General features: G+C 36.6%; 4 protein-coding genes across 7 annotated transcripts; 1 reads left to right on the plus strand and 3 right to left on the minus strand.

Moving 5' to 3' along the window:
- Positions 1-59: 59 nt before the first annotated feature.
- LOC127801157 (50S ribosomal protein HLP, mitochondrial) lies at positions 60-4,022 on the minus strand. 3 transcript variants are annotated; one of them, XM_052336032.1, is made up of 4 exons: positions 3,892-4,022; positions 1,703-1,794; positions 420-795; positions 60-328 (listed from the first exon to the last, which is right to left on the minus strand). In XM_052336032.1, exons 1-3 carry the CDS (start codon positions 3,926-3,928, stop codon positions 421-423), a joined length of 504 nt encoding a protein of 167 aa, XP_052191992.1. In that variant the 5' UTR covers positions 3,929-4,022; the 3' UTR covers positions 60-328; position 420. The 3 variants fall into 3 exon arrangements, with proteins under 3 accessions (XP_052191992.1, XP_052191991.1, XP_052191994.1); XM_052336031.1 differs by having other exon boundaries at positions 60-331; XM_052336034.1 differs by having other exon boundaries at positions 60-792.
- Positions 4,023-5,398: 1,376 nt separating this feature from the next.
- On the minus strand, positions 5,399-13,960 carry LOC127802624 (uncharacterized). Its single transcript, XM_052338540.1, has 9 exons — positions 13,468-13,960; positions 13,005-13,338; positions 12,611-12,835; positions 12,058-12,317; positions 10,422-10,630; positions 9,115-9,240; positions 7,572-7,745; positions 5,996-6,133; positions 5,399-5,907 (listed from the first exon to the last, which is right to left on the minus strand). The coding sequence occupies exons 1-9, from the start codon at positions 13,619-13,621 to the stop codon at positions 5,599-5,601; spliced, it is 1,929 nt and encodes a 642-aa protein (XP_052194500.1). The 5' UTR covers positions 13,622-13,960; the 3' UTR covers positions 5,399-5,598.
- Positions 13,961-15,919: 1,959 nt separating this feature from the next.
- LOC127801682 (PHD finger protein ALFIN-LIKE 7-like) lies at positions 15,920-22,979 on the plus strand. Of its 2 annotated transcripts, none has more exons than XM_052337015.1 (5): positions 15,920-16,339; positions 16,459-16,491; positions 18,720-18,948; positions 22,014-22,140; positions 22,257-22,979. In XM_052337015.1, exons 1-5 carry the CDS (start codon positions 16,243-16,245, stop codon positions 22,530-22,532), a joined length of 762 nt encoding a protein of 253 aa, XP_052192975.1. In that variant the 5' UTR covers positions 15,920-16,242; the 3' UTR covers positions 22,533-22,979. The 2 variants fall into 2 exon arrangements, with proteins under 2 accessions (XP_052192975.1, XP_052192977.1); XM_052337017.1 differs by having other exon boundaries at positions 22,260-22,979.
- A 46-nt stretch (positions 22,980-23,025) lies between these two features.
- LOC127801681 (pentatricopeptide repeat-containing protein At1g14470) lies at positions 23,026-25,586 on the minus strand. The gene has a single exon (XM_052337014.1). The coding sequence runs from the start codon at positions 25,408-25,410 to the stop codon at positions 23,131-23,133; it is 2,280 nt and encodes a 759-aa protein (XP_052192974.1). The 5' UTR covers positions 25,411-25,586; the 3' UTR covers positions 23,026-23,130.
- Positions 25,587-25,908: the final 322 nt, after the last annotated feature.

A 25,908-nucleotide genomic window follows, 5' to 3' on the forward strand; every position in this document is an offset into this window, starting at 1 on the left:
CAAAATTAGTCGGTTCAATTTGGTTCGGCTATCTTGTCTCATACCCATGGCGACACCACTAGATCTGAAGTATCTACAGAGTCTCTTTTCTTATTATCTAAAGTCAAAAATCAAAAATCAAACAGTATTTTTAGTTTTAATTTACATGTTTTCTGACAGTTAAGACAGCAAGAATCAAAGTTCAGTTCCCATTCTTGGGACTGAAACTGAAGACAAAAGTATGAAAACGAACAAGTGAAAACTGACTACAAAATCAAACGACCTCTAAGATTTGGCTTGTGAAATTCAGCTGAATATTGCCATCAAACCCTGCATGAAGCTTCTTTCTCTCCTTTGACAAGTACAAACGATAATGGAATGGCAATGTGAGAGCAAGAAGTGCACCAAACAACAAGAGGACGACGAAGTACATTACATACCTCAAGCAATATGCTCTGCAAGACTCAGAATCTTCACATGTTTTTTCTTCCTCAGCTCATGGGGAACAGGCCCAAATACTCTAGTTCCAATCGGTTCGCCTTGCTTGTTGACAAGTACTGCAGCGTTGTCATCAAACTTAACCTCGCTGCCATCACAACGGCCCCGCTGCATCGCAGCACGCACAACAACAGCATAAACAACGTCGCCTTTTTTCACTTTGCCGCCTGGTTGGGATTCCTTGACTGATGCAACAATCATGTCGCCTAACCTCGCTCCCTTCTTCCCCTTCAATGCTTGTATGCACATTATGCGCTTGGCCCCCGAATTGTCCACCACTTTGAGGTTGGTCCTCATCTGTATGAAAGTCCTTTGCTGCTGCGGGAATGCAATTGGAAAATATCTCAAGTATTACAGACCAAATTAACTCATAACAAATCGGTTTTGAACTGCTTTGTCAATTTCACATAAAAATATGATGTTCTAAGATAATTCAGTTCACATCCTTTTAAGTGAAAATGACTAGTCTGACTCTGAAGCTTGATAAGTGGCATTCAGATTCGGTTCTATTGTGATTTCAGCATAATAGTTGTGTTACTGACTTCATCTGAAACATACAAGGAAATGTGGCAAGCATATCAATCATTCATTTAAAATTTAATTGTGTAAACATTCAAAACAAAACATGGGTATCTGCAAATGCTGTCCACCGCTTAAAACGTCCAACTCAAAATAAAGCTAGAAAGGAGCATGCTTTGTTGGAAAAGATTCTCTAATCCTTCATTGACCAGGCAAGGTAAGCCCAGGGTCAAGATAGTCTGAATTTTATCATGAAATCTTTGCTCAGCAGTAACAATTTAAGAATTTAGAGAATCTAAATAAGTATCGAATCCAATTTAAACACGAGCCTGGACAGCCCAAACCATTAAAAGCATTAAGGATAGAAATGATGAAGAAGGACCTCATAACTGGCCAGGAATTTACTTGCAGAAACTATACATGTGGCAACAACCTTACTTCTACAATAAGATAGGAAGTGAATTTCCAAAGTTGTATAGCAATTTAATGACATAGTTTCCACTCACTCTCAAACTGGCAAATTTTTCATCGTTAGTTAAATCCAGAACAAACATTAGTAGAATGCCTGCAACTGAAGCTGAGGAGTGTCAAAGTGAGTTAACACTAGGGGCAAAAAGAATACTAATGACGTTTTAGCAGTTTCCGTTGAGATGTGACAGAGATTGAAAATTGAAAGAGGAAAGCCACACTAGCCCAAAACACTAACCTGGGACAATATACTGCTGCACGTGATCTCCTGTGAAGGTCTCTGTAAACCAATAGTATAGCTGTTGAGGCTGCTTAACAATGAACGAGCACCTGATTTTTATGTTGAATAAATTGAACAAAACAACATCAGTTAATTAGGAAACAGGGAAAAAGTGCAATAAAAGAGAAAGGGGGAATAAGACCCTATGCTGTTCGAGCTAAAAGAAACAACAGCACATTTCAACTGACTGAAGATCTGGCTGACAGATTTGCATTTTAGCTGCACTCCAAACATTACGTAACCAAGAACAGACCCTAGAATTACATCACAATGTGGCCAGCATTAATTTCATACTATTAGGTAAGTTGTAGTCACAGCTTGATTATAACTGCCTGTCCAAGTCCATAAATTTGCTTAATTTAAATGAAGTGCCCACATCATCTCAACATCAATCATAATGACACATATGCTATCAATGTCCTGAATCCATTTTCAGAATATTCTTATATGGCATATAAAGATGCATGCCAAAAAAAAAATCCCATAGCCTGACTGCACAAGTAGTTTAATTTCACAAAGTTCTGGGAAAAAATATAGATCACAAAAAATGTCAAGTATAACAAATCATTTCTGATCATAATCGTTTCACAACAACATATTTTGCAGATGCTATATAACAGAGAATAACATACCATGATAAATATTTTTTTAAAAAAATGAAAATTCTTACAAAATTCTAGAGGACAGTTTGTGCAATTGTGAGAAAATATAGAAGCAATTGAAAATGTAAATACATAGTATAACATGGTTCAATAATATGCCAACATCCAAGGGAGCAACAGTTCTTACAATCCCATAGAAAATGGAATACAATGTAGGTTGCTATGTTATATTCACAACCCTACCCTGAATAGTTGCAAAGGCAACCGCATGCACACAAAAAATTGAAATTTTGACTTATTGAATTTGTGAACTGCTTAAATCAATCACAGAATTGCTTACGTCCAACTTATCATCACCAATTTTTGGAAACTTAATGCACTACCATTGTTACATTAACAGCCTTCTGTATTTAATCAGAACATCTGGCCAATAAGCCCAACAACCCACTCTTCTGTTTAGTTAATTTCACTTTTTCTTTCCTTTTCTTCTGTTTCTCAGCAGGGGAAGGTGCAAGTAAATGTAGCCTAAACCTCTGAGATATTGTGCACATGTTTCGACCAATGATTTGTTAATATATCCTAGGTGTCTTAGAAAGTGGTGACATAGGCATCTCGGAGCAGCAGGCATCACCACTCCCTAAATAAAGGAATTTGGGAATACTTGAATGAAATGAACAATTCTATATACTCAAAAATTAATAGATGAAGAATCCTACATCAATGCACACTCTTAATCAGGTTCCTGTGCAGGCCTCTTTATTGACTATAGGTTAATCAACAGTTAGCTTAGACCAAAAAAGCAATCTCAAACTTAATAAAGTACAGAGCTTAGACCTAAACTTTAGCAGACAAAAAGACGCACTGAGCTCGGGCCAATGAAGGTTGATCAGCTCGGTTCATTTACAAGCCACCAATTACCGCATTTCATTTTATCATTCTTTCCAATGCTTGGCATTATCCTGATCCAAAAAGAGATATAACATTATGTTGTTTTATTGCTGAAATAAAAACCAACCTGAAAACCGGCGGATTCACCATGACTACTAACAAGGCGGTAAATCAAGACAGATTTATGCCGTTTTATCACTGAAATAAAACCAACCGCAATGACTAACAAGACGGGTGAAATCCAGAAAGGACAGCCTAAGCTTTTTTTTTTTTTTTTACACATCGACTACTCCCAAATTCAAACCCGTGCCCTCACCCGGCCCGGTGGAAGCTCTACACAAAGTGGTGGTCGCTCGCTTTACTATTCAACTAGTCAACACACTGTCACTCTCTCTCTCTCTCTCTCTCTCTCTCTCTCTCTCTCTCTCCATAGGCAATCAACTTCGAACCCCATTGAGGCCGATAAACAAACATTTCACAGAAAATACCATTACTCCTATGCAAAAAAAACGCAAGAGAACAGCTATGCAGCTGAAATATTACTACCGAAGACGAATCCATGTACAGGTTTCGCATCACCTTACTAAATTCATACAAAAAATAATGATACTAATAACCATTTGAAAGCAATGGATATAGTGTATAGAGTCAACATACCGCGAGACGATTTAGAAGCAAAAGCTGCAAATGCCATCTCTTTCTCTCGATCTCTCGGCAATCTAAACCCTAAATCCCACTACGAAGAAGAAAGAGCAGAGCCGCTGCCGTGTGTTGCGCAAGTACGCCAGACGATCAAATGTTTGGGCTTGAGCCAGCTGAATTTAATGGGCCATGCTCAGTTGAAATGGGCCAAGCTCAACCCATCCCGTTGTTGCATATCGGCCCAAAATAACCTGTTGGCCCCAATTGAATTTGTCACTTTTTCTTTCTTTCTTTCTTTTTTTTTCAGTTTCATAATATATTCTAATATTATATGAAATCAAGAGAATAACATTTTTGTCATTTTTTAAAAATTCCTCAATTCTAGATTCAAAAGAGTTTAAAAAAATAATTAATAGGTCAAGTTAAGATCAATCAATTAAAATCACTAATAAAAAAAAATTCTCAATAACTCTTCGATAAATAATATCTTATAATGACACAAATAACTTTTCAAATATAAAAATAAAGTTTTTATAGTAATAAATTATAAAAAAAATTGGTCTAAAAATCTTATTAAAAATAAAAAGATACTAAAATATGTTAATAAAATAAGAGCAGTTATCGTGTTGCTTAGTGTGTTTTCTCATTTTAAACAAATAAAAAAACATAATACCATTTAATGACTCATTTCGTCGATAGAATATTTTTCCCACTCACTCATTAAGCATTTAACTAATTATATTAGCACTTTATTACATTAAAATAATATAATTATCAATACTGGTTGAATCCATTTGTGTGATTCAGAACATGCTGCCTTCCTCGGTATGGTGACATTCAAAAAAGAAAAGAAAACTCAATAGTTCCAGAAGAACAGCCACAAGAATATCATCCAAATTCATTGATTCCTATCTATGTACCAAGATGGTGTGCAAATCCAATGCAAAACTCAAGAAATACCTAAATTCATTGATTCCTATCTATGTACTGTGATGATGCGCAAATTCAATGTAAAACTCAAAAAATACCTAGATTGTAGAAAAATAAAAATGAAAAATGAATATAATACAAAATGAAAACAGAGAAATAATATTTTTTAAGAAAATAAAAATAAGAATGAAAGAGAATGTATAAGTAAAAAAAAAAATATTAAAGTTTGTTTATAAATATAATTTTTAATATAAAAATTAATATATAATATAATTTATATCTTACATATTATATATTATAATATAAAAATGTCCCTATATTTTTATATTATATAATGTAAGGGATTTTTTTTGATTTTTTGTCAATATTCTCTTGCGGACAAAAATACATTTTTAAATGAAAATTATATTTTTAATTTTTAATATTAAAAAATAGTCCCAAAACTTTTTCAAAATTATCAAAAGAGGGCCCAATTTTTTTTTTTTTTTGATATTTCTTGACATTTCCGTATAAAACACATTTGAAAAATGCTGAAATAACACTCCCAAAACGTTTTTGTACATCATAAAGAAGTACCACCACAAGTTAAGTGTTACATTCTCCAAATAGATACTCCTCAATCATATATAAATAGCATCGTCATTTTGCTAAAAATAATGTATGTAAATGGAATACATTTTTGTCAAAATATCATGCCGGAGACCTAAGGCTATATAAAACAGAGAAACATTCAAGAACACAGTATCATAGAACATAATGTCAGCATCCTTTTGAGTTGGTGCTGTTGCCTTCTTAACAGAGGGCACTTCTCTTGTCGGACGCCATCCTGTCAGCCACTTTACCAGAAGAATGGCTGCTCTTGCTGTTACAGCTGCTGCCTTGGGGACTTCTAAGAACAGACCGCTGTATAATCCTGACGGGTATCCCTCCCAAATCGAAATCTTCCTTTAAAGACTTTGTTAAGAACCTGAGGTCTGTATCCGAGAGCTGTGTCTTTCCTCTGACAAAGGCAACAAAAGTAGGTGGCCGAGCCTTCACCTGAGTGAAGTATTTGATCTTTGGTTGAGCAGCCTGATCTTTCCAGGAATGCCTGCTCATAACCTGAGTCAAGCAACGCCACACCAATAGCCAATGCATCAATTTGAGATGTTATGGTTCAGGGAAAAAGTGTAGGGTCGGTGGTACTAACCTTGAGTAACCAGCGGTTGAGACGAGCAGTTGGCAATCTCAAACACCATTTCTCATAGGTGTTGATTACTTCACGCATCACATCTGTTTGACCCCTTCCCTCTAACGCTGACACAAAAACAACTGGAATGCCAGTCACCTAAAAGAAGTTGCATCAGCGCTGGATCAGCTTACTTCACTGTCAGGAAGAGGAGAAAAGGAGGAGGACAGAACGGTAGATATAAAGAATAATATGTCCAGCTCTGGTGACGCTAAATACTTTTTCCTAAGAAAATGTTAACCTAACAAAGCCAATTTCCAATCAAATTGCTTTCAAAATAAGCTTGACTAGAATCAAGCTCCGGGATTTCTGGAGTTGATTGTCTTCTCAGATCAAGTTCATCTTATTATACATGGAAACCTTAATTTCAAATAATTAAATTCTAAACATAGTCCAAGAACACATGGATCAAGAAGTCATGCTTACTCTCTCATAACTTCAAATTGGATACGGGGAGCTGAACTCCAAGGAGAATTTGTCTTCAATAACCGATGGGAACTTGATTTGCTTAACAATTTAAATCCAGCCCTCTTGGGCAAAGGCTCCACTCAGTATCCAACGGTATGTCACCTAGTAATGGTTATTAAGATGAAGATCCCTAATTTGAAACTGTGGTGAATGAAATGTTAATCATAATACATTACCGTGTTAAGAAAAAATCATACCATCCTTTATTATCAGTTCACAGTAATTTGCCCACAAAAATTGACAGCTTTATACTGGTGCTAGTTTGAACTTCCTAGGAAGAAAAATCAAATGACTTTTAACATTTTTGCTATTTGGCTGCATTATTTGCATCACAACCAATCGGCAATCTGCACTTCCTCAATTGGTTGTATATAAATGGTCAGAGAGAGAGAAAGAGAGAGAGTAGTTGGATACAATTTCAAAACAGTAACCTTATCTCCAGCAGGATAATAAAGAATACGATTCTGGAAGCCCGGAACAGAGGTAATTCCGACTATCAGAACCCTTAAGGGCCTACTTCTTCTTTTTTTATTACTGTTGTCTCATTGCATATTCACGAATACATACAAAAGCAAAAGAGAATGGAAATGTAAAAACTACAAGGTTGATGTTTCCATACAAGAATAGAGACTGGATGGTATAAGAAATCATACAAACAAAACTATGAGGCTAGGTGATCACATAATCAATGGCTGAAAAGAAGTTTCAGAAATTAAAACTATCTCGTGATCCAAAGGAGGCTCTTGAACTGTTTTAGTTTAATCATTAAACCCAGTTAAATCAACTCATCCTCCAAACCGTTTTCACATTGCAGTCCACTAACAAGTTTCAACGGTAAAATAATTACACATTAAGAAGAAAAAGATGGCATTAAAAGTAGTTTATATGTTTGTTAGAAGGTGATAGCACTGTGATCACTAAGATTATAACAAGAATTTCCCTCTGGAGATGGCAGAAAGGAAGTAGATCAAAATTGAACAACTACAGATTCAACTCGCTCAAAACAAAGCTATGCATGTGACTGATAGATGTGTATGTAGTACCCATAAGAATTTTGGAAACAACAAACCTGTGGTATAACTTTCTGCACTTCTTCAGGAACAGCATTAACTACATTTTCATGTAACTTCCCTTTTAGAAGATCCATCTTGTTTACAATCACAACCAACCCACGTCCTTCTTCCACAGCCCGTCTGGCTATAACTACTTCAGCATGCTTCATACTCCTCCTAGCTTTTGCAATCTAATCAATAAACGGGAGAATAAAAAAAGGAAAAAACTACTAGATATTAAAATTGTATATCTCCTATGGTATAATATGCAATACCACAAAAAAAGGGCAAAGGGATGATACAATCTGCCAGTTAACTAATAACTGCCAGAATACAACTTTATCCACTTAGCAGCTATGTTCACATGAAAGTGAATTCTTGGCATGTATAACACATCAACCCATAGTTAAAAGCATTAATATATTTTACCAATTTAATACTTGATATTCCATGTGTAGGAAAAATAAAAAATGCATTGCATTAAAAGAAAATCCTATCCATGTTCAAAAATAGAATAAAACTAAGTGAGCAACTTAGAAAAAAACATTCTGGAATGCAAACAAAGGAGAATTGGCACAGGAAGAAGAGACCTGGCAAGGCCAAATATGAGCTTATTCAAGTCCATTGTAATTGTTTTGCAAGGTAGAAGACACAAAGGAAGAGGACAGCAAGATCAAGCAGCAGAGCAAAGCATATGTAGACTACTATGGAATTATGGGAGAATTATCCAACTCAACCTTTTTAAGGTGCTTAGTGAACAAAGAGTAAACTTCTAGCACGATATCCAGGCTGTTGGAAATCTTTGTGAGATGATGATGGACAAAGGCACAGTTAAGATGACTACTTAGGATTCAATATTAAAGAATTTTTATCTTTTTGCTCAGTGCAGGGCACAAGACACAATATCAACCATTGAGAATTTGAGGAAGAGGGGGAAAATCCTTGTTTAGCGGTGCTATATGTGTATGAGTTGGGGCAAAGCCATTGTTCCCCTCCTTTTTTTAAGATTGTATGAGGGCAAAGCCTCAGTATCTCCACCACAAGTCAAACTCCTTAATAACACATGTTACAGCTAGATGATTCTTATCCTTAATAACCTGTATATAACCAATTAAAACTCCTTTCTTCCCAACACCTTCCACAAGACTTCTCTAGGAACTCTGTCAAATGCAAATCTTTTTGTTTATCTCAGGACCTTCCCTTTTAAGTGTCTCAGTAAATAGATAGCTGCCACTGTTGATCTATCAAGCATAAAACCTAATTGATTTTCAGAGGCCTTTGTTTCTCTCCTTTATCTTTAGTCAATCACCGTCTCTTGAAGTTTCACGGTGTAGCTCATTAAATTGATCCCTCTATAATTTTTGCAGCTTTGAAACTATAGAATTATACCTGTGTTAGCTTGATGTTTAACTGGAAGTCTGGAACAACTACCATTATAGTTTTTAGTGGACTTGCATAACTGAAACATGTTTGAGCAAAATGAACTTACTGATGCTAAGTATTTTGCAGTTTAGATTGCAATAAGTAGCCAAAAAAATAAAGAAAAGAGACATGGCACACCTCTTCAGCATCAAGGACCAGAGCAACCACATGGGCCCGCATAAGATTTTTTCTTGATTGCACAATACTCAAGGATGATGGTCCTTTTTCCTGCTTTGTCCTTTCCAGCCAACCAGCAGTGTCCACCTGATCATGAAATGCCAACAACAATAAATAGTAGATGTATTAATTAGATATTGGGGAGGTTATAAGTAGCTGATAGGACAACTTCAATTTTTTTTTTTTATAAAAAAAAAAAAAAGAATTAAACATATTATGGAATCTCAGCCTTTTAATCAGCTAGTTGTCAGTTATTGCCAGGATCAACAAGGGAGGGAAAAAGAGAGATGATACTTCATAAAATGTCAATCCTATGTCGTGTACCTCAGGTTTAGCCTAGGGTTTGGATTGGAATTAGGAAGGATCCAATAGAATTAAGACCAAGAACAGAAGGATTGGAGGGAGAATTGGACAGAAATGAGGGAGAGTTGCAGAAGAACAGAGGGGGAGAGATTAGGAAGAAAGCAGAGGGAAACGAGAGGGAGTTCAGAGGGAAATTGAGGAGAAGGAAAGCTGGATTCAATTATCAATTCAAAAGCATACATTCTCTAACGACCTCAGCCTATTTATAGGCTGTTCCAACCTATCTAATTGAGAAGTACAATTATTATCAGCAACCCAGAGTACAATATAGCAATACATGTAACTAACTACTATTATAATGACCATGATAGCCTTGGGGATCCTTGGGGTTGTGACATCCTACTCTGCACTCAGCAAGTCACTGGAACAGACATAACAATGGAAACAGAATTAAAACACTATGGGACTATTCGAATTATTTGAACAAATTCAAAAGAGAATACAGATAACAAATCAAGAAACAGGCTGAAAAATGAGGAATAGATGCAGACTTTAGGAAACAGTAAAAGCTAAGAAAAGGCTTTAATTGTTTCATACTGAATCCTCACAACCTTTGCGGCCTCCAAGACAAGGACTGAAGATTTTAAGTTCATACAAACAATAATAATACTTCCAAAAATGCATTAGGAGGCCCAGAGCTCCGCTAATTTTGCAAAGCTTTAGGTAAGTCCACATACACAGTCCAAGCCTGGTGAAAGGAGGAAAGCAATTGCAGATAGGCAGCTACAAGAACTATGTTGCAGTCATTTTATGAAGAAAGACCCCATAAATTTCCACTTAGGCACTTTTGAATGCACTAAATCTATCCAGACAACTTAGATGAATGTCAGTACACTTGAGTAAGCTCTGGGAGAACAACAATCAGAAATAATCATGTTAGCATTAAGCAACAGAGAAATATTTACCAAGTATACAGTTCTCCCTCGATACTGAAATTGAGCTCTGATTGAATCTCTTGTTAAACCTGCTTCTGGTCCCACTAGAACACGTTCTTCTTGTAATAATGTGTTCATCAATGTTGACTTCCCAACATTGGGCCGCCCTACAATTGCCAACTGTAATGGCAACTTAGACTCTTCATCCTCACAGGTGCTATTTTGATGATTATCTCCGTCTACAAAGATAGGAGAAGTAAAACAAGTTTTATAAATAAGAGTGAGATAGAAATACTCGGTTTCATTCATCATCAAACTAATCAAAAAAATTTCAGCTGATGAAGCATCGAAATGTCATAATTTAACATAACAAAATTGCAGTAGTTGGCATGGTAATCAAAGGAGTAAATCTTCAAAACAAAACTGCATTAATCAATATATTTTTTTTATTTTATTTAGCATAGTGCTGGCGCATTATGCATACAAGGCCAAGCCCAAGCGACCTACCTAAGCCAAGATTATTGGCTATTGGCTAAACCGACACCTACTCGTGTTGGATGGCTCACAGAAAATATCTACTAAGCTAAATTAGAAATCAACATTCAACAATACCCTAAATTTTATTTGAGAAATCCAAACAATAAATGAATAAATGGTCTTTTTCTTTTAATTTAAATTGAGCAAGTATGAGTATTCAATTGATAACCATTATCCAATATGGATGGGGATGGGGGTCTAAGTATATTACCCAAAGGGTATAGGTACGGATATAGGTGAAGGTGCATCCAGTCCATATCCGGTTCATTGTCATTCCCACTGGCTAGTGGTGATGGTGACTTGTTGAGCACTATAAGCGTAGAGGTGGTTGGTTTTCCTAGGCAGACCAATGGTTGATATCTTCTGAGGCACACATAGATAGAATACTTAAAAACCTTAGGATGAAATTTCTTGACACCTTTTCTGATGACTTCATACTGTAGATGACTGACTAGCGCTCTGATGAGGAATCACGAACCAATCAATGCAAAAAAACATGGTAGGCACAGTGACCATGCACAACCAAGCCATTGCATTTTGTACCTTGTTCATGTCTCAGCCAGTGAAGATAAATTTACACAGACTGAGCCAACAACAATCTAATGATACTTAGTCAGTGGCAACCCTCAACTGAAAACAACATCATGAGTTCTGCTGGTAAGCCACCCATCCAGAAAGAATAGTATCAATTGTAACCACCTACATAATGGAACTCTTAATAGCTTCCTAGGAAGTGACCGTAAAAGATCAAGACTTCTACATAGTCACAGAAGTCCCAGTAATTAGTAGGGTTGGGATGCAATCCCACTAGCCCATATGGGAATGTTAAATATGTTACCATATATCCAAGGCTGTTGAGGCCATATAGAATGAGTATATTGCCCTTGTCTAACAAATATGCATAGACATGTCAGGAAGTCAATGGATAAGAATCAACATTTGAAATGAAAAATACTGTATTTTGTGAAGTTTCATATAAACAATAAGTTCCACCTGTAAAAATAAGAAGCGAGAAACCAACTAGGACTCCAGAAAGTATACAGAGGATCAGAACATGTGTCCAGAAACTTTTATATTGAGAATGGACATTTGTCATGTGTGAGGAGAGTTATCTGGGATAGTATCTCACCATTTAGAACCTGGAGCATATAGTCCTCCAGCAATGGCCTTAGAGCTTCGTAAAGATCTGTCATTCCCAGTCCAGTCTCAGCAGATAGAGCAATAGGCTCCCCAAACCCTAACATGTGTGCTTCACCGGCCGCAGCAGCAAGAGATCCAGCACCATCATCGAGTGATTCAGATTTATTCATCACTACTATAATCTTCATACCAGAAGCATGTCTGCGCAACCACTTCCCAACATCCAAATCCATGGGCTGCAGCCCATCTCTGGGCATGATAAAGACCAAGAAAAAGGATCATTACAGGGTCAAAAGAACTGAGCATGCTAGCATGTCAAAACTATGCTCATCCATGAAGCTAGGGCAAAGCTATGAAAGAATTCCTATAAAGGACCACATTCTTCAATGGGTAATCGAGAATAGATAGCTTGTGTGAATTTAAATATTAACCATTCACGTTGCATAATTGTTGACTGCACCTTAATTTTTATATGGTCAAGATGAAAAAATAATAATAATAATAATATCACACAAAAGCTAGAACAGGACCATAAAATTTACCTTGCATCTATGAGGAATAGCACAAGTTGGGACCTTGCTAACACTTTTCCAGTCATTTCTGCTGTTCTGTTGAGAACTGAACCAGAAGATGCCTCTGCTTCTAAGCCAGCTGAGTCCAACACTCTGAATCGTAAATCACTCAATTTGGCTACGCCTTCTCGTATATCCCGTGTAACATGATCTGAAGGAGTGTTGAACACAAGAGCCTCTCTCCGTCGAATTAAACTACACCATCATAAACCTAAATCAAGTGATTTAACGGCTATATGGAACCTCAAAAATTATTCAACAACCAAGCATAAAAGCTCAAAAATCCATGTAAATTAATATCACTATAACAATCACTGGGAACTTTAACAATTTAGTAAATGCACCATCTAGAATAAAAACTAACCGATTAAACAGAGCTGACTTGCCAACATTTGGGCGCCCTATAATAACAACTGTTGGAAGCAAGTTGAGATCAACTTTCGTGAAATCAACAGGCTTCTTAAAGTTGCCTCTCACTTTTGGCTTATCACTACAAGCAGCAGCATCTGAATCAACGTAGAATTCTTCCAAATCACTTCCACCTTTATTGTCCATTCCAGATGCATCTTCAGATTCTTGGGCAGGCAAGGTGGAAAACCCGCCAGTATTTTGAATCATGAAATACTGCCGGCATGAGATCAACTTGCAATAATCCCAGTACGAAAGTGATCTTCCAATGTTATTTACAGCAACACTCTCTAAAATTAAACATTAAAGAATCATAAAAATTAAATATGAAACACCACGTCCAAAAATTTCGCCGTACAGTTTAACACATTTTCTAAAACTATCAAGAAAAATATACTGGGATTTGTAAATTTACTGACCGTGATTTAGGGATGACTTGGGGGATACTCTGACTTTGTAGAATCGAGCAGTTGCATAATTGGCATGTCTGTGTTGTGTAATGATGCCCGAACGAAGACCAAACCCAGGGCGGCTCTTTACGGCGGAAAGGGCTCGAATCCATGAACAAAACATCTCACTACTGGCTGTTATTAAAGTCGATATCTACATATGTTAACCTTCTTCTGCTTGTTGAGGCTATACTCCACCAGGAAAGATGTAAAAAAGATAAAGAAATAGAACGAGCGCAATGCGCGTGTCCGTATAAGTGAGCGCGATGTTGAATTGGAGCAAGGGAAGATCAACTAGCAGAATCAAATTGTTGCGGCGGCGGCGGCGGGTGGTGGCGTTGATCGACTTTTGTGGCGGTTGTCAGCGGGAAGGGGTTTAGGGCTTTTCGGTCTTCGAAGCTGAGCCGCTCCGGCCGTCAGGGCGAGAATATGTTTTGCCTGCAAGGCTCTCTCGTTAGCAGAAAAAATGGGTTAATCTCGTCAATAGTCATTAAAATTTTAAGTTTTTTTAAATATATAGGTAAATTAAAAATGATGCTTTTAATTTTAATAAATTTATATTTGTCCTTCAAATTGTGAATTGACAAATTTATCTTTTTATTTGTTATTATTTTAATAACATAAAATTAAAAAAAATTATTAATGGTCGATCATCGTCCAGTTACTATTCATCATTGATAATTCAATAATGATAATGTTATAATCATGATAATTTAATTAAGTTTATTATTATTAAAATTATCGATTTGTCATTGTCTATATCATTTGTGAGATAAGATTTTATTTTTTATGTCAATTATTACATTATAGAAGAGTGTCGTATATTGTTTGATAAAAAAAGTCAATTGAACAAAGTAAATCCATTATTCGTTGACAATCTTGTCCCTTGTGTGAGACACATTGGTCAAACTTATATTTCTATTCTTGTATTTTTACACTATGTCCTTTTAGCTTTTTAGTTAATTTAATTAGATTTTTGAACTTATATTTTTTAATTAATTAAATCATTATATTTTTATTTTTTTCATATAATAACTCGAATTTTTCATTATTCAATTATATTTATTGACTTGCATTTTCGAGTCAATTTGACATTTGTACTTTGACATGAATAAAATTTTATACATATTTTATCATTTCACTTTATATTTTTTTATACATAAAAAATGTATAAAATTAAATTAATTTAAAAATACAGATTCATGGATATAATTAAAATTACGAAAAAAATTAATTTGTCACATAAAAAAAATCAAAATATATAAATTAAATTGATTCAAAAATTAGGTTCGTGAGTATAATTGAAATAATAAAAAAATTAAATAATCACATAAAAAATGAATGAAAGTACAACAACAAAATTATAGATTGATAAAAAAAAAAAACATTGTCAAATACTCTATTTTAATTTCACAAAATGTCTTTGTAATTTCTTAAAATTAATGGAATGGTTATTGGATTTCACATAATATTAAGAGATATAAATGTAATTTATACTAAATATATTTAGTAATATAATCTTATCACTAAAAGGAGAAAAAGTTAATTAACCTTGAACATTAAAGTTAATGATTTACTTATAATTGTATATAACAACTCAGAATACAAATATTATATAAAAATATAAAAGTTTATTGATACTTAAATTATAATAATAAAAAACTATATTATTAAAAAACTATTAAAACATATTACAAACAGTCTAGTTAAATAAAAAGATTAACCCATAGACTTGGACATCTATGGAGTCCAAGAATGAATTGATCACATTTAAATGAAAAATGTTACTTATATACACCGAGGGTTACACCTTAATTTATATATATTTGTATAAATAATTAAAATATCCTTACACTAATTATAAAATTACTTTTATGCCTTTTGTCGTCTCTTATTTTATTTATTTTTATTTTTTTTTCATGGCGACTGGTCGCCACCTTCACCTCATCTTAATAATTGTCTTATCTCGTTTCGATCGCAGAAAAAGAAAATATAGCAATAATCAATACGAGACGATGCCAGACAACGACCAACGATTGTTAGAATGGGCCACGAGAAGAAGAAGAGTGATGAGATGACTAAAAGCAAAAAGAAATAATTTTGTAATTTGTGTGAAGGTATTTTTATTATTTTATTATATTTCAATAACGCACTACGTAGCCTTTTATGTATAAATAGCAGGTGTATCTTGATTACCCCGTTTAGTCCTAATCTAATGGGTAATCAAATATTAATTAAATATACCCAAACAAGAAGACAATGACGCTTTGAAATGAACGACATGGCAACCCCGTCGCAATCAGCCCCACTTAAAATATAATAATTCTGTAACGGGCCAATAGGGTGCAGCCACGTCAGCTCACCGCACGGCCTGTATCTCGACGGTGGTATATATGCAGACTACTTCGTGGGCATTGAGAAATCAAAGACGCAGGCAGGCGAGCCCTGAAAGCGGCAACCGCTCAGCTAAAACCCTCTTTCTAATCTTGCTCCCAATTCACTCGATTTTCTCTCTTATTTTCCCACCCTTTCTCGAGAAAATTTGTTGTTCGTGTCTAGGCGTACATGCGCACACAGATAGGAGCAGCATGGAGGAGGAGCCCTAGGTTTCGGAAACCCTAATTGGGCCGTTTTAGTCAGATTTCGCGGGCAATTCGCCAAATTGGGCGCCGGTTTTTGAGGGGTTTGTGTTATTCTAGGCGTACACGGGTAGGACGAGCTTGAATTCGGGAGGAGAGGGGAGAGATGGAGGGCATACCGCATCCGATACCGAGGAGTGTGGAGGAGGTGTTCAACGACTTCAAAGGCAGACGCGCTGGTTTGATCAAGGCTCTCACTACTGGTTCGTGTTTTCTTTTCCACTTCTCTGAACTTATAGATTTGTTCTTTGTTTTTTGGATTATATCTTCCTTTCTTTCTATCGTATCACAAGGACTTGGTTTCACTGGCTGTGGTGTGCAGAAGTTGAGAAGTTCTACCAGCAGTGCGATCCCGGTGAGAATCCTTTTCCATTTTTTCCATCTTCGGGGTTATCACTTATTTCTGTCTATACGCGCTATGTCTGTGTATCATTTTATGTATGAGAAACGTTGAATTAGTGTATTCTGAGTATTAACCGTGATTTTATATTGTTAAATATGGGATTTTGGGTTTTTATGTTGTATTCAGATTACGATTATATTTTACTCTGGGCTGGGAAGTGTTGAAACGCGTACTTGTAGATTTTGCCCTCACTCTATCTCGCTCTGCTTTTCTGTCCTGTGGACCATTTCCTGATTTTTTTTGTACAAGTAAATTGCGGTTGTTGTATGCTTCTTGTTCTTTACTCGGTGCTTACTAGGGGGCACTAGTGGAAGGGATCAGACAACCTTGTTAATGTCTGGTATTTGCTAACATATTGTAGGATATTTGATTTTAACTGCTTATTTTGGTTGTGTTTAGACCGGTATTCCCATGTTCTTTTAATGGGTGGTAAATAATATTTTTTCGTTTTTTTATATAATTTATACCTTACTAGTAACTATATTTGAAACAATCAAGACAAAGTAACAAGAGTCAAAATGCATGCTGCTACTAAGATTGCCGGTTACCACTGTAGTTCAGAATTACAACTAGTCAACGCCGTAATGTGATTCAGAAACATCAAAGTGTCAAATATATATACATATATTAATCTCAGATAACTGAATTCTCCATTTCAAACATGTGTTTTCTGCTAGAATGATAACGGACCATTGAGCAGCTGTAACTAAGAGCATGGGTGGAACCATATACTGATATACATTTAGAATAAAGGTAAGTGTTACACTTTCCATGGGATACAGGTGAAAAGTCAACTGTTTTAATAATTATTAACCATAAATGAGTGTCAATTTGGGAAACAAAGAAGCATCCACATTATACAATAACAAATGAAACATTCAGAACAGAATCATTTAGGGTAAATCACACTAAAGGTCACAAAACTTTGGTGTTCTTTTCAATTTGATCACTAAACTTCAATTTCTTGCAAAGTGATAACAAAACTTTAAAATGTTTTGCAATGTGATCACTAAAGTGATTTTTTGATGGTTCTTAGTTCAAATTGCTGACGTAGCGATGATGTGGCGCTGACGTGGTGATGATGTGGCCATTGCCACATCAGCATTTTTGGTAAGAAATTGTCAAAAAATCACTTTAGTGACCATATTGCAAAATATTTTAAAGATTTATGATCACTTTGCAAAGAATTGAAGTTTAGTGATCAAATTGCAAAAGACACTAAAGTTTTGTGACCTTTAGTGTGATTTACCCGAATCATTTACCACACTCATTTATGGTTAGCAATTATTTAAACAGTTGAATTTTCACCGTTATCCTGTGGAAAGCATAACACTTACCTTTATTCTAAATTTATATCAGTATATGGTTCCGCCCATGCTCGTAGTTACAGCTGCTCAATGATCCGTTATCATTCTAGCAGAAAGTGCATGTTTGAAATGGAGAATTCAGTTATCTGAGATTCATATATGTATATATATTTGACACTTGGATGTTTCTGAATCACATACTGGCATTGACTAGTTGTAATTCTGAACTACAGTGGTAACAATCTTAGTAGCAGCATGCATTTTGACTCTTGTTACTTACTAGTAAGGTATAAATTCTATAAAAATACCAAAAAAAAAGAGAAGAAGAAGTTATTATATATTTTTTTCACAAATTTGGCACAAATGCGTCAGGATCTAACATATCTTGTTATTAGGCCATAGGTGAGGAGGCGTACTACTTTGGCAATTTTAGCTTTATTAAGATATATATGTGTGTGTGTGTGTGTTTTTGTAATTATTGTGACAAAGAAAATTTCCAGATATGAGAGCTAGGACAAGTGTGATGCCTATGGTAAAGGTATGAGTTTTACTTTCCTGAAATTTTTCTTATTATATAAATATCCCTGGGGTTATTTTGCCTGCACTATAATTTATTTTCCCTTTTTATGTTATGTCTATGTTTCAACATTGAAAATTAACAACGGAATTATATCAGCATTTGAGTACTATGTCTTTAGTGTCATGTTTGGTTGTGTTTATTTGATGGCATTTCTCAAAATGGTGCTTGAAGAATTGAAGTTGAGAATTTCCATTGATGCATCATATGGTTATAGTATGTTCTTTGTTGTTCCATATTTAGAGGAAGGGTTTATCACTTGTTTTTCTCCTTGAAATGTCATACTTTTCTTGCAGAAAAAGAGAATCTGTGTTTGTATGGACTTCCAAATGAGACATGGGAGGTCAACCTGCCTGTTGAGGAGGTACCTCCTGAGCTTCCTGAGCCAGCTTTAGGTATAAACTTTGCTAGGGATGGAATGCAAGAGAAGGATTGGTTATCACTTGTTGCAGTTCACAGTGATTCATGGTTGCTTGCTGTTGCCTTTTATTTTGGTGCACGCTTTGGTTTTGGTAAGAATGAAAGGTAATACCTTTTCTAATCTGGGAGTGAACAGGATATTTTTAATTTTATATCTTATGCAAATTTTGGATCCTCATTTGTCAGGTAGACAGACTTTTAGTTAATACATTGTCCGTTGTCTGTTTCCCTAAATATCCACCCTTGAATATAGCCCTTATAGAGTTTCATCACACTCAGATCTCCTCTTCATCTTCATTAATTCTTTATATATGCACTTGTTAGAGGCTGAGACTACTTCTAACTTATTTAAAGTAAGCTAAATTGTTCAGATGTCCTCAATAGCTTTCAACAGCTTTCTACTTCTAGCAAGCTCATGTACATGTAGTTACTTTCTTAATCATATGGATGTATCACACAATTGATTTGATAGTTGCACCTTTCTCTACTGTTATTTTGCAAGGGTGAGGGAACAACATATGGAGAATATGTTGTTGTTTATTCTAGTTATTAACCGTCTCTACAAATCTTAGTTGTCTCTTGATACCTCCACCCCCCGGGGAAAAAATAAAATAAAAAACTGCTTCAGTCTCTTCTGGTACTTGATTTTTAATTTACTTTAGCCTCATCAGCTGTTAAATTACTTGTGCAGTGAAGTAATGCTTGTAATTTGTATGAAAAGGTTGTTAATCAAGATACAGTTGATAAAACAGTACTGAACTGTGCGAGCACTTTAATTGGTGAATTCCATGAAATGATGTTATTGAAGCACCTACAGTTCATATTCAGTGGTTTTATTTTCAGAAGTTTGTTATTTAGGAATGTAAAGAAATATGAAAAGACTCTCTCTCTCTCTCTCTCTTCATTCAGTTCTGTGGTGTTTTTGAAGTCGCCATTTTTTTTAGCTTGGCAGTCAACTGCCTCTTTATGTACTTGGCTTTGATGATATGCCTCCATTGTGGGTGGATGTGATTTGACTAAATGTGGATTTCTAGTAAAAAATATTTACTTTCTGCAGATTTCTAGTCAAAAGCATATTAAGCTCGTTTTTCCCAACATTGGCTGCCCCAGGTGTCTAGATTTTTGGCTTGTTGAATTCATTGATTAGCATCTGAGTGTTTTGGTTCAATTATTTTTTTTATCCCTTGTTTGTGAGATTGGTGATTTCCTCGTTTGCTAGAGTTCAGCTCCTTGTGGGCGTCTATTCCTTTTGTTTTACTTTTTGTAAATAGCCTGTCATGACCCTAGGATGTATAAGAGATTACTGTAGGGTTGAGTGTAGCAGAATATCCCTCAGGAGGAGTAGTTAATTCTATTGAGTTATTAGGGTAATTATTTTACTTCTGTTAAGCTGTTGAAGAAGCTATATAAAGCTACTAGGGCTGTTGTAGTTGGATATCCAGAAATATCAATTGAATTCTTCTGTTTTCCTCTCTCCAAACTCTCTTTCTCTCTGATCTGTCTGTTCCTTCCCCAGCTTCTCTTCCTCTCTTTCTCCCTTCTGATTCCCTCTCATTCTTCCTCTATTCTCCCCTTTGATCTCCCTGTTTCTTCCGCCTCTTTCTGTTTTCCCTTCTTTTTCTCAAATCCCCAGCTTCTCTTCCTCTCTTTCTCCCTTCCGATTCCCTCTCATTCTTCCTCTATTCCCCCTCTCAATCTCCCTGTTTCTTCCACCTCTTTCTGTTTTCCCTTCTCTTTCTCAAATTCTGCCCTAATTCTTCCTAAAATTGGCGCTAATTCTCTGCTGAAACCCTAGGGTCTTGACATAGCCTTGAATAGATACTTCATACTTTTTTGCAGCCTTAGTAGACAAAAATTTTCTGCTGTTGAGTTTAGGATTGGATTAATGGTGACATTGGCACACTGTACCATGTAGTGCTATTTAATATCTTTGATGGAACTGCATTTGTAAAATTTGAGTCCCCTATAAAAGCGTGATTAAAAAAGAAATTTGCTCCAAGTTCAATTACTTTACGATGGGATTTGATGCTAATGTTGAGTGATAAATATTTTCCTTCTTTCTGGTGGGTTTGATTTGGGTTGTTTATGCATTTGATGTAAATGTATGCAATTTCGTTCAGTGTACATTCCTTGAACATGTGTTGGATTCCATCTGCATATCTTCCAGTGGTATGGCCTTACAGAAAAGAAATAGAATTTCAATTTTGTTTCTCAGACTGGGCAGGGAGACAACTAGTGTTATCTCTGTGAATTATTCAATTCTGATGTATAAAAGTTAGCTTGAAGTGGCTATTTTAGTTTTATGAATAATAATGCACGTGGAAGTGCAATATATGTTAATTAGATGTGTATCATATTGCCAACTATCGTTGCCTTGTCGGTTTCTCTGATCTGATGATTTATTAACAAACAGGCCCTTTAGCAAACAGTTCAAAATAAACTAAGTTGAGCTTGCAATTAGCGGATTGATATGGTTCCTGATTCTTCCTTTTAAACATCTGGACCATGTTGATTAGCACGTCTTGCTCCAGAATCCTGCTCCAAATGACCCAACTTTCTTATGGCCCATGCTTCTTCTAAATGAGATCCCAAAAGAGGGTCCTTTTCTTAATGGAATCAATGTATACCAGAAGCTTTTTGTTAAGTACTTCGACTTGGATAGAGCCTGATAGAGGAGTATTGCTTATTGTATTAACAAAGAGTACATAATGATGTAAGATGATGTCTATAGAAAAGATATGAATATGAATTCATTTAGAAGTCTGAAATAAGAACCCTAGCTGTACAAGATACCTCACTTCAATATGAATTCCCCCCCCCCCCCCCCCCTCTCTCTCTCTCTCTCTCTCTCAAGTTAGGCTGATTATCGAGTGCGGAAGTTATCGTGTTACTTTCTGAAATTCACAAGACTACAGACTTCACATGTGCTTATGTTTACAAGCAGTGGGTGAAATTTTGCAATTGCATTTACTGGTAATCTGGTAGATCCTAAAATAGAAACCAGCTGGTTGGTAACTTTTGAGGCATAGATATTTTCAACCCCAGAGGAACTAACCGTGGCATTATTTAGGACAAAGTAACATGCAATTTGGGTATGTTTTAAATAAAATCAAGGAAAGGTTTTTCACAACTGAATTGTTTCTGATCTTTGTTGGCATTGGCATTAACAGGAAGAGGCTTTTCCAGATGATAAATGATCTTCCGACCGTATTTGAAGTTGTGTCAGGAAATGTTAAGCAGCCAAAAGAGCAATCTGGTGCTCACAACAGTAGCAAAAGCAAATCAAGTGGGAAGACAGTAAGTACTCTATTTATCCCCCTCCCTGACAAAAAAGAAAAGGGCAATTCCTTCTATGTGTTCCTGTTCTTTGGGTTTAAGTTTTCATCTGTGGCTTTTTGGCTTCTTCTATTCAGCAGTCTCGGTCTGAATCACAGCCTAAGGGAGTAAAGATATCTCCTCCACCTAAAGAAGAAAATGACAGCGTGGAGGAGGAAGAAGAAGATGATGAACAGGGAGCAACACTCTGTGGTGCTTGTGGGGATAATTATGCAAACGATGAATTCTGGATCTGCTGTGATGTGTGTGAGAGATGGTTCCATGGCAAATGTGTGAAGATTACACCTGCAAAAGCCGAGCATATCAAGCAGTATAAGTGCCCCAGCTGCAGTAGCAAGAGGGCGAGAGTTTAAGAATCTAGGCCCCGAAGGGTGGAGAACAATATCAATCAAACCACAGGACAAAGTTCAGAACTCTTCTTCACCATGTCAAGTTGAAACAAGGCAAGAAGATGACCCGTCCCCAAGGCTAATTATATACTAGACTATCCGTTGTTGGGTCCTAGTTTGTGTTAGTCTTTTATGTTAGCTGTGTTGTCCAGTGTTTGTTGGGCATTGTGCTTTAAACAGCTGCTGGCAAGACATTTTATAGGGATTGGTGTTTTTGTTTCAGAGCTTTTGAACATGCCCTTTTGCACCCCCCCCCCCCCCCCCCCCCCCCCCCCCCAACCCCCCAATCAAGATTGGACATGCATTCCTCTGTTAGTTTCTTCAGTCTTATATTGTATTAGCCTGTGATCATGTAGCTCTCTTATTAGGAATATTGCTAGTTAATTGTTGATGTTACCCTTCATGATTATAGTCTTCTTTGCAGAATCTCCAGTAAGTTGCCAATCAGAATTAGAAATGATCCAGAATGAGTAATAATTCAATTTCCTCTGTATAATGGGTGGATTCAGAACTGTATAAAACTATAAAAGAAAGGCAAAACATCAAAATCAGACACCTAACCTCACCAGTAGTCATTGCAGGAGCATAGCCCATTACTAAAATAGTGAAACCTGTTATTGTCCCTAACAATAATCTCTCTTCCCTCTAATTTGGAGATCATCTTTATAGCCATATGGCAATCCCAGCAAACTCTCAGGTTCTTCATTACCCTGATCACTGTGTTGGCTTCACTAACAAGCAGAGCAAAAGCAATGGCCAATTTCTCACTGTGAGTGCCCACCATCTCTTCCTTCTCTTCCTCCTCAACATCTCTAAGCGCACAGCTCTTATCAGCCACATATCCAACAGCCCTCGTCTTCTTCCTCAACTCAGCCAGTAACTGGTAAATTTCATCCGATCTCTTGTGCGATCGATCTCCAACTATGAACTTGTGCATCTTACCACCATACTCCACCCAGCTCCATCCAGTTGTCTTCCCAATCCCCCCTTCTCTCATTGCTCTTCTGATTGTTTCAACATCTTCCCACCTTCCTTTAGAAGCATATATGTTTGAAAGCAAAACATAGTTCCCTGAATTTCCTGGTTCCAGCTCAAAAAGTTTGCGTGCAGCAAGCTCCCCGAGGTCCACTCGTTTGTGAATTCGGCTGCCATTTAAAAGGGCTCCATAGACTCCTGCATGAGCCTCCATCGGCATCCTTTCAATCAGTGTCTTTGCTTCATCCAGTTTCCCCACCCGACCCAACAAATCGACCATGCATGCATAGTGATCTACTTCTGGATTTTTGATCGATTTAAAGACTTCCCAGCCTTCATCTAATAACCCTGCATGGCTGCATGCTGTCAGGACGCCAATATAGGTCACGCGATCTGGGTCAAGACCTTCATCTTTCATCCTCAACATTAGCTGTATGGCTTCAGTGCCATGGCCATGGGCTGCAAACCCTGTGATCAATGTATTGTAGGAAAAAACATCCTTCTTCTCCATTCCATTGAAAACTTTTCTGGCATCTTCCATTCTCCCACACTTGGAGTACATGAAAATCAAGGAATTATATCCTGAGATGCTTAACCTTATTTGGTTATTGGTAAGGAGGTTCACAACCCAATTGCCTAACTCTAAAGCCCCAAGATGTCCACAGGCAGAGATGACACTAAGCATAGTTACCTCATCTGGTTTTAAGTCCTCTCTTCTGACCATTTCTTGGAAGAGTTCAACTGCCATAGCTGATTGTCCATTCTGAGCATAGCCAGCGATCATTGCGTTCCACGACACGATGTTCCTGTCAGGCATCCTGTCGAAGAGCTCCCTAGCCGAAGTTAAATCACCAATGCGTGTACATGCTGAAATCATCGCATTCCAAGCGACAGAGTTCTTATGCACTCCCAGGGCGAAGAAAATTTTTCTTGCACTCTCAAAATTTCCACACTTTGCGTGCATGTCAAGAAGGGCTGTCTTGACAAAATAGTTCATCCGGACGTGCTTCTTGTCCAGCATTTTGACAAGCGATTCTGCAAGGCAAGGATCACCGCGCGACGAACACGATGAAATGACAGCAACCCAAGTTGTCTCATCTGGCCGAACCCCAAAATCCACCATCTCATTGAACAGCTTCATAGCCTCTTCTGCCAGCCCGTTTTGAGCATAACCAGAGATCATGGCATTCCACGAGACAACGCTCTTCTCAGGCATTTTATCAAAATACTTCCTTGCACTCTTCGAGTCTTTCATCTTTGAATACCCACTCACCATTGTGGTCCAAGAGATGACGTTCCTCTGGGGCATCAAATCAAACAGCCTGCAAGCTTCCATTTCATTTCCCCACTTCCAGTACCCAGAAATCATCGAATTCCAATCAGCAACACTCTTGTCGGAGATTTCATCGAACAGTTCACGTGCAACCTCGACGGCACCATATTTTGCATACATATCCATGATTGCATTCCGGACACAAAAATCATAACCATAACCCATTTTCAGCAAATGAGCATGGAACTCAATGGCCGCCTTACCCACCGATTTGATCAGGATGGGGTACACAGACACATCCGGCGTCACACCACATTTTTGCATCTGAGCAAAGAGGGCGACCACATCATCGTGGGCACCCATTTGGGAGTAAAATTTGAGCATTGTGGTGAATACAACGGCATTGGGGGGCTGGACGGAGTCGAAGATGAGACGGGTGAAAGGCGGCGGCGCGCGGAGGCGCGCGCAGTGGCCGATGAGTTGCGCCGCCCAGAGGCTGCGGCCGTGAAGGTGGCTGCGGATGATCTGAGCATGGAGTTGCTTGAGGTGGTTGAGATTGCTTACTTTCTGGGATATGGTGATCAAATGTGACATAGGATTCTGATCTATTGATGGACATGGAATCTATTATATATTCTTAACTAACTTAACTGCCCAACCATAATCATACATCAGCAGGAACTGCATCCTTCAGCTCAATTCAGAATTTCAAATCTTAGATTTTAAAAATGGGGCTGCGAGCTTTACATTAATAAATATGAAATATTATAAGTTTTATGTACATAGTCTAACTGTTCGTCTAGATTGAACGAGAACGAAACAAATCCGGTATGAAATGAAAATGGAAGATGATATTTTTAAAAAATAAAAATAAAAATAATTGTAAATATAAAAATAGTTATTTAATAAAAAAATAAATATAAATTTTATAATATATTCAAATAAATATAAACATGAGCTCCATCAACCATAAACTATGACTTATTAATTAAAAAAATAATAAACATAATATAAATAATAAATTTAAAATTTTACTCACATCTTTAAAAATAAATAATTTTTTTAAAAATTTTGAGTTAGAGATAATTTTTT

The sequence above is a fragment of the Diospyros lotus genome, chromosome 5, assembly GCF_014633365.1.
Source record: "Diospyros lotus cultivar Yz01 chromosome 5, ASM1463336v1, whole genome shotgun sequence".
In the NCBI taxonomy this organism is placed as follows: Eukaryota; Viridiplantae; Streptophyta; class Magnoliopsida; order Ericales; family Ebenaceae; genus Diospyros; species Diospyros lotus.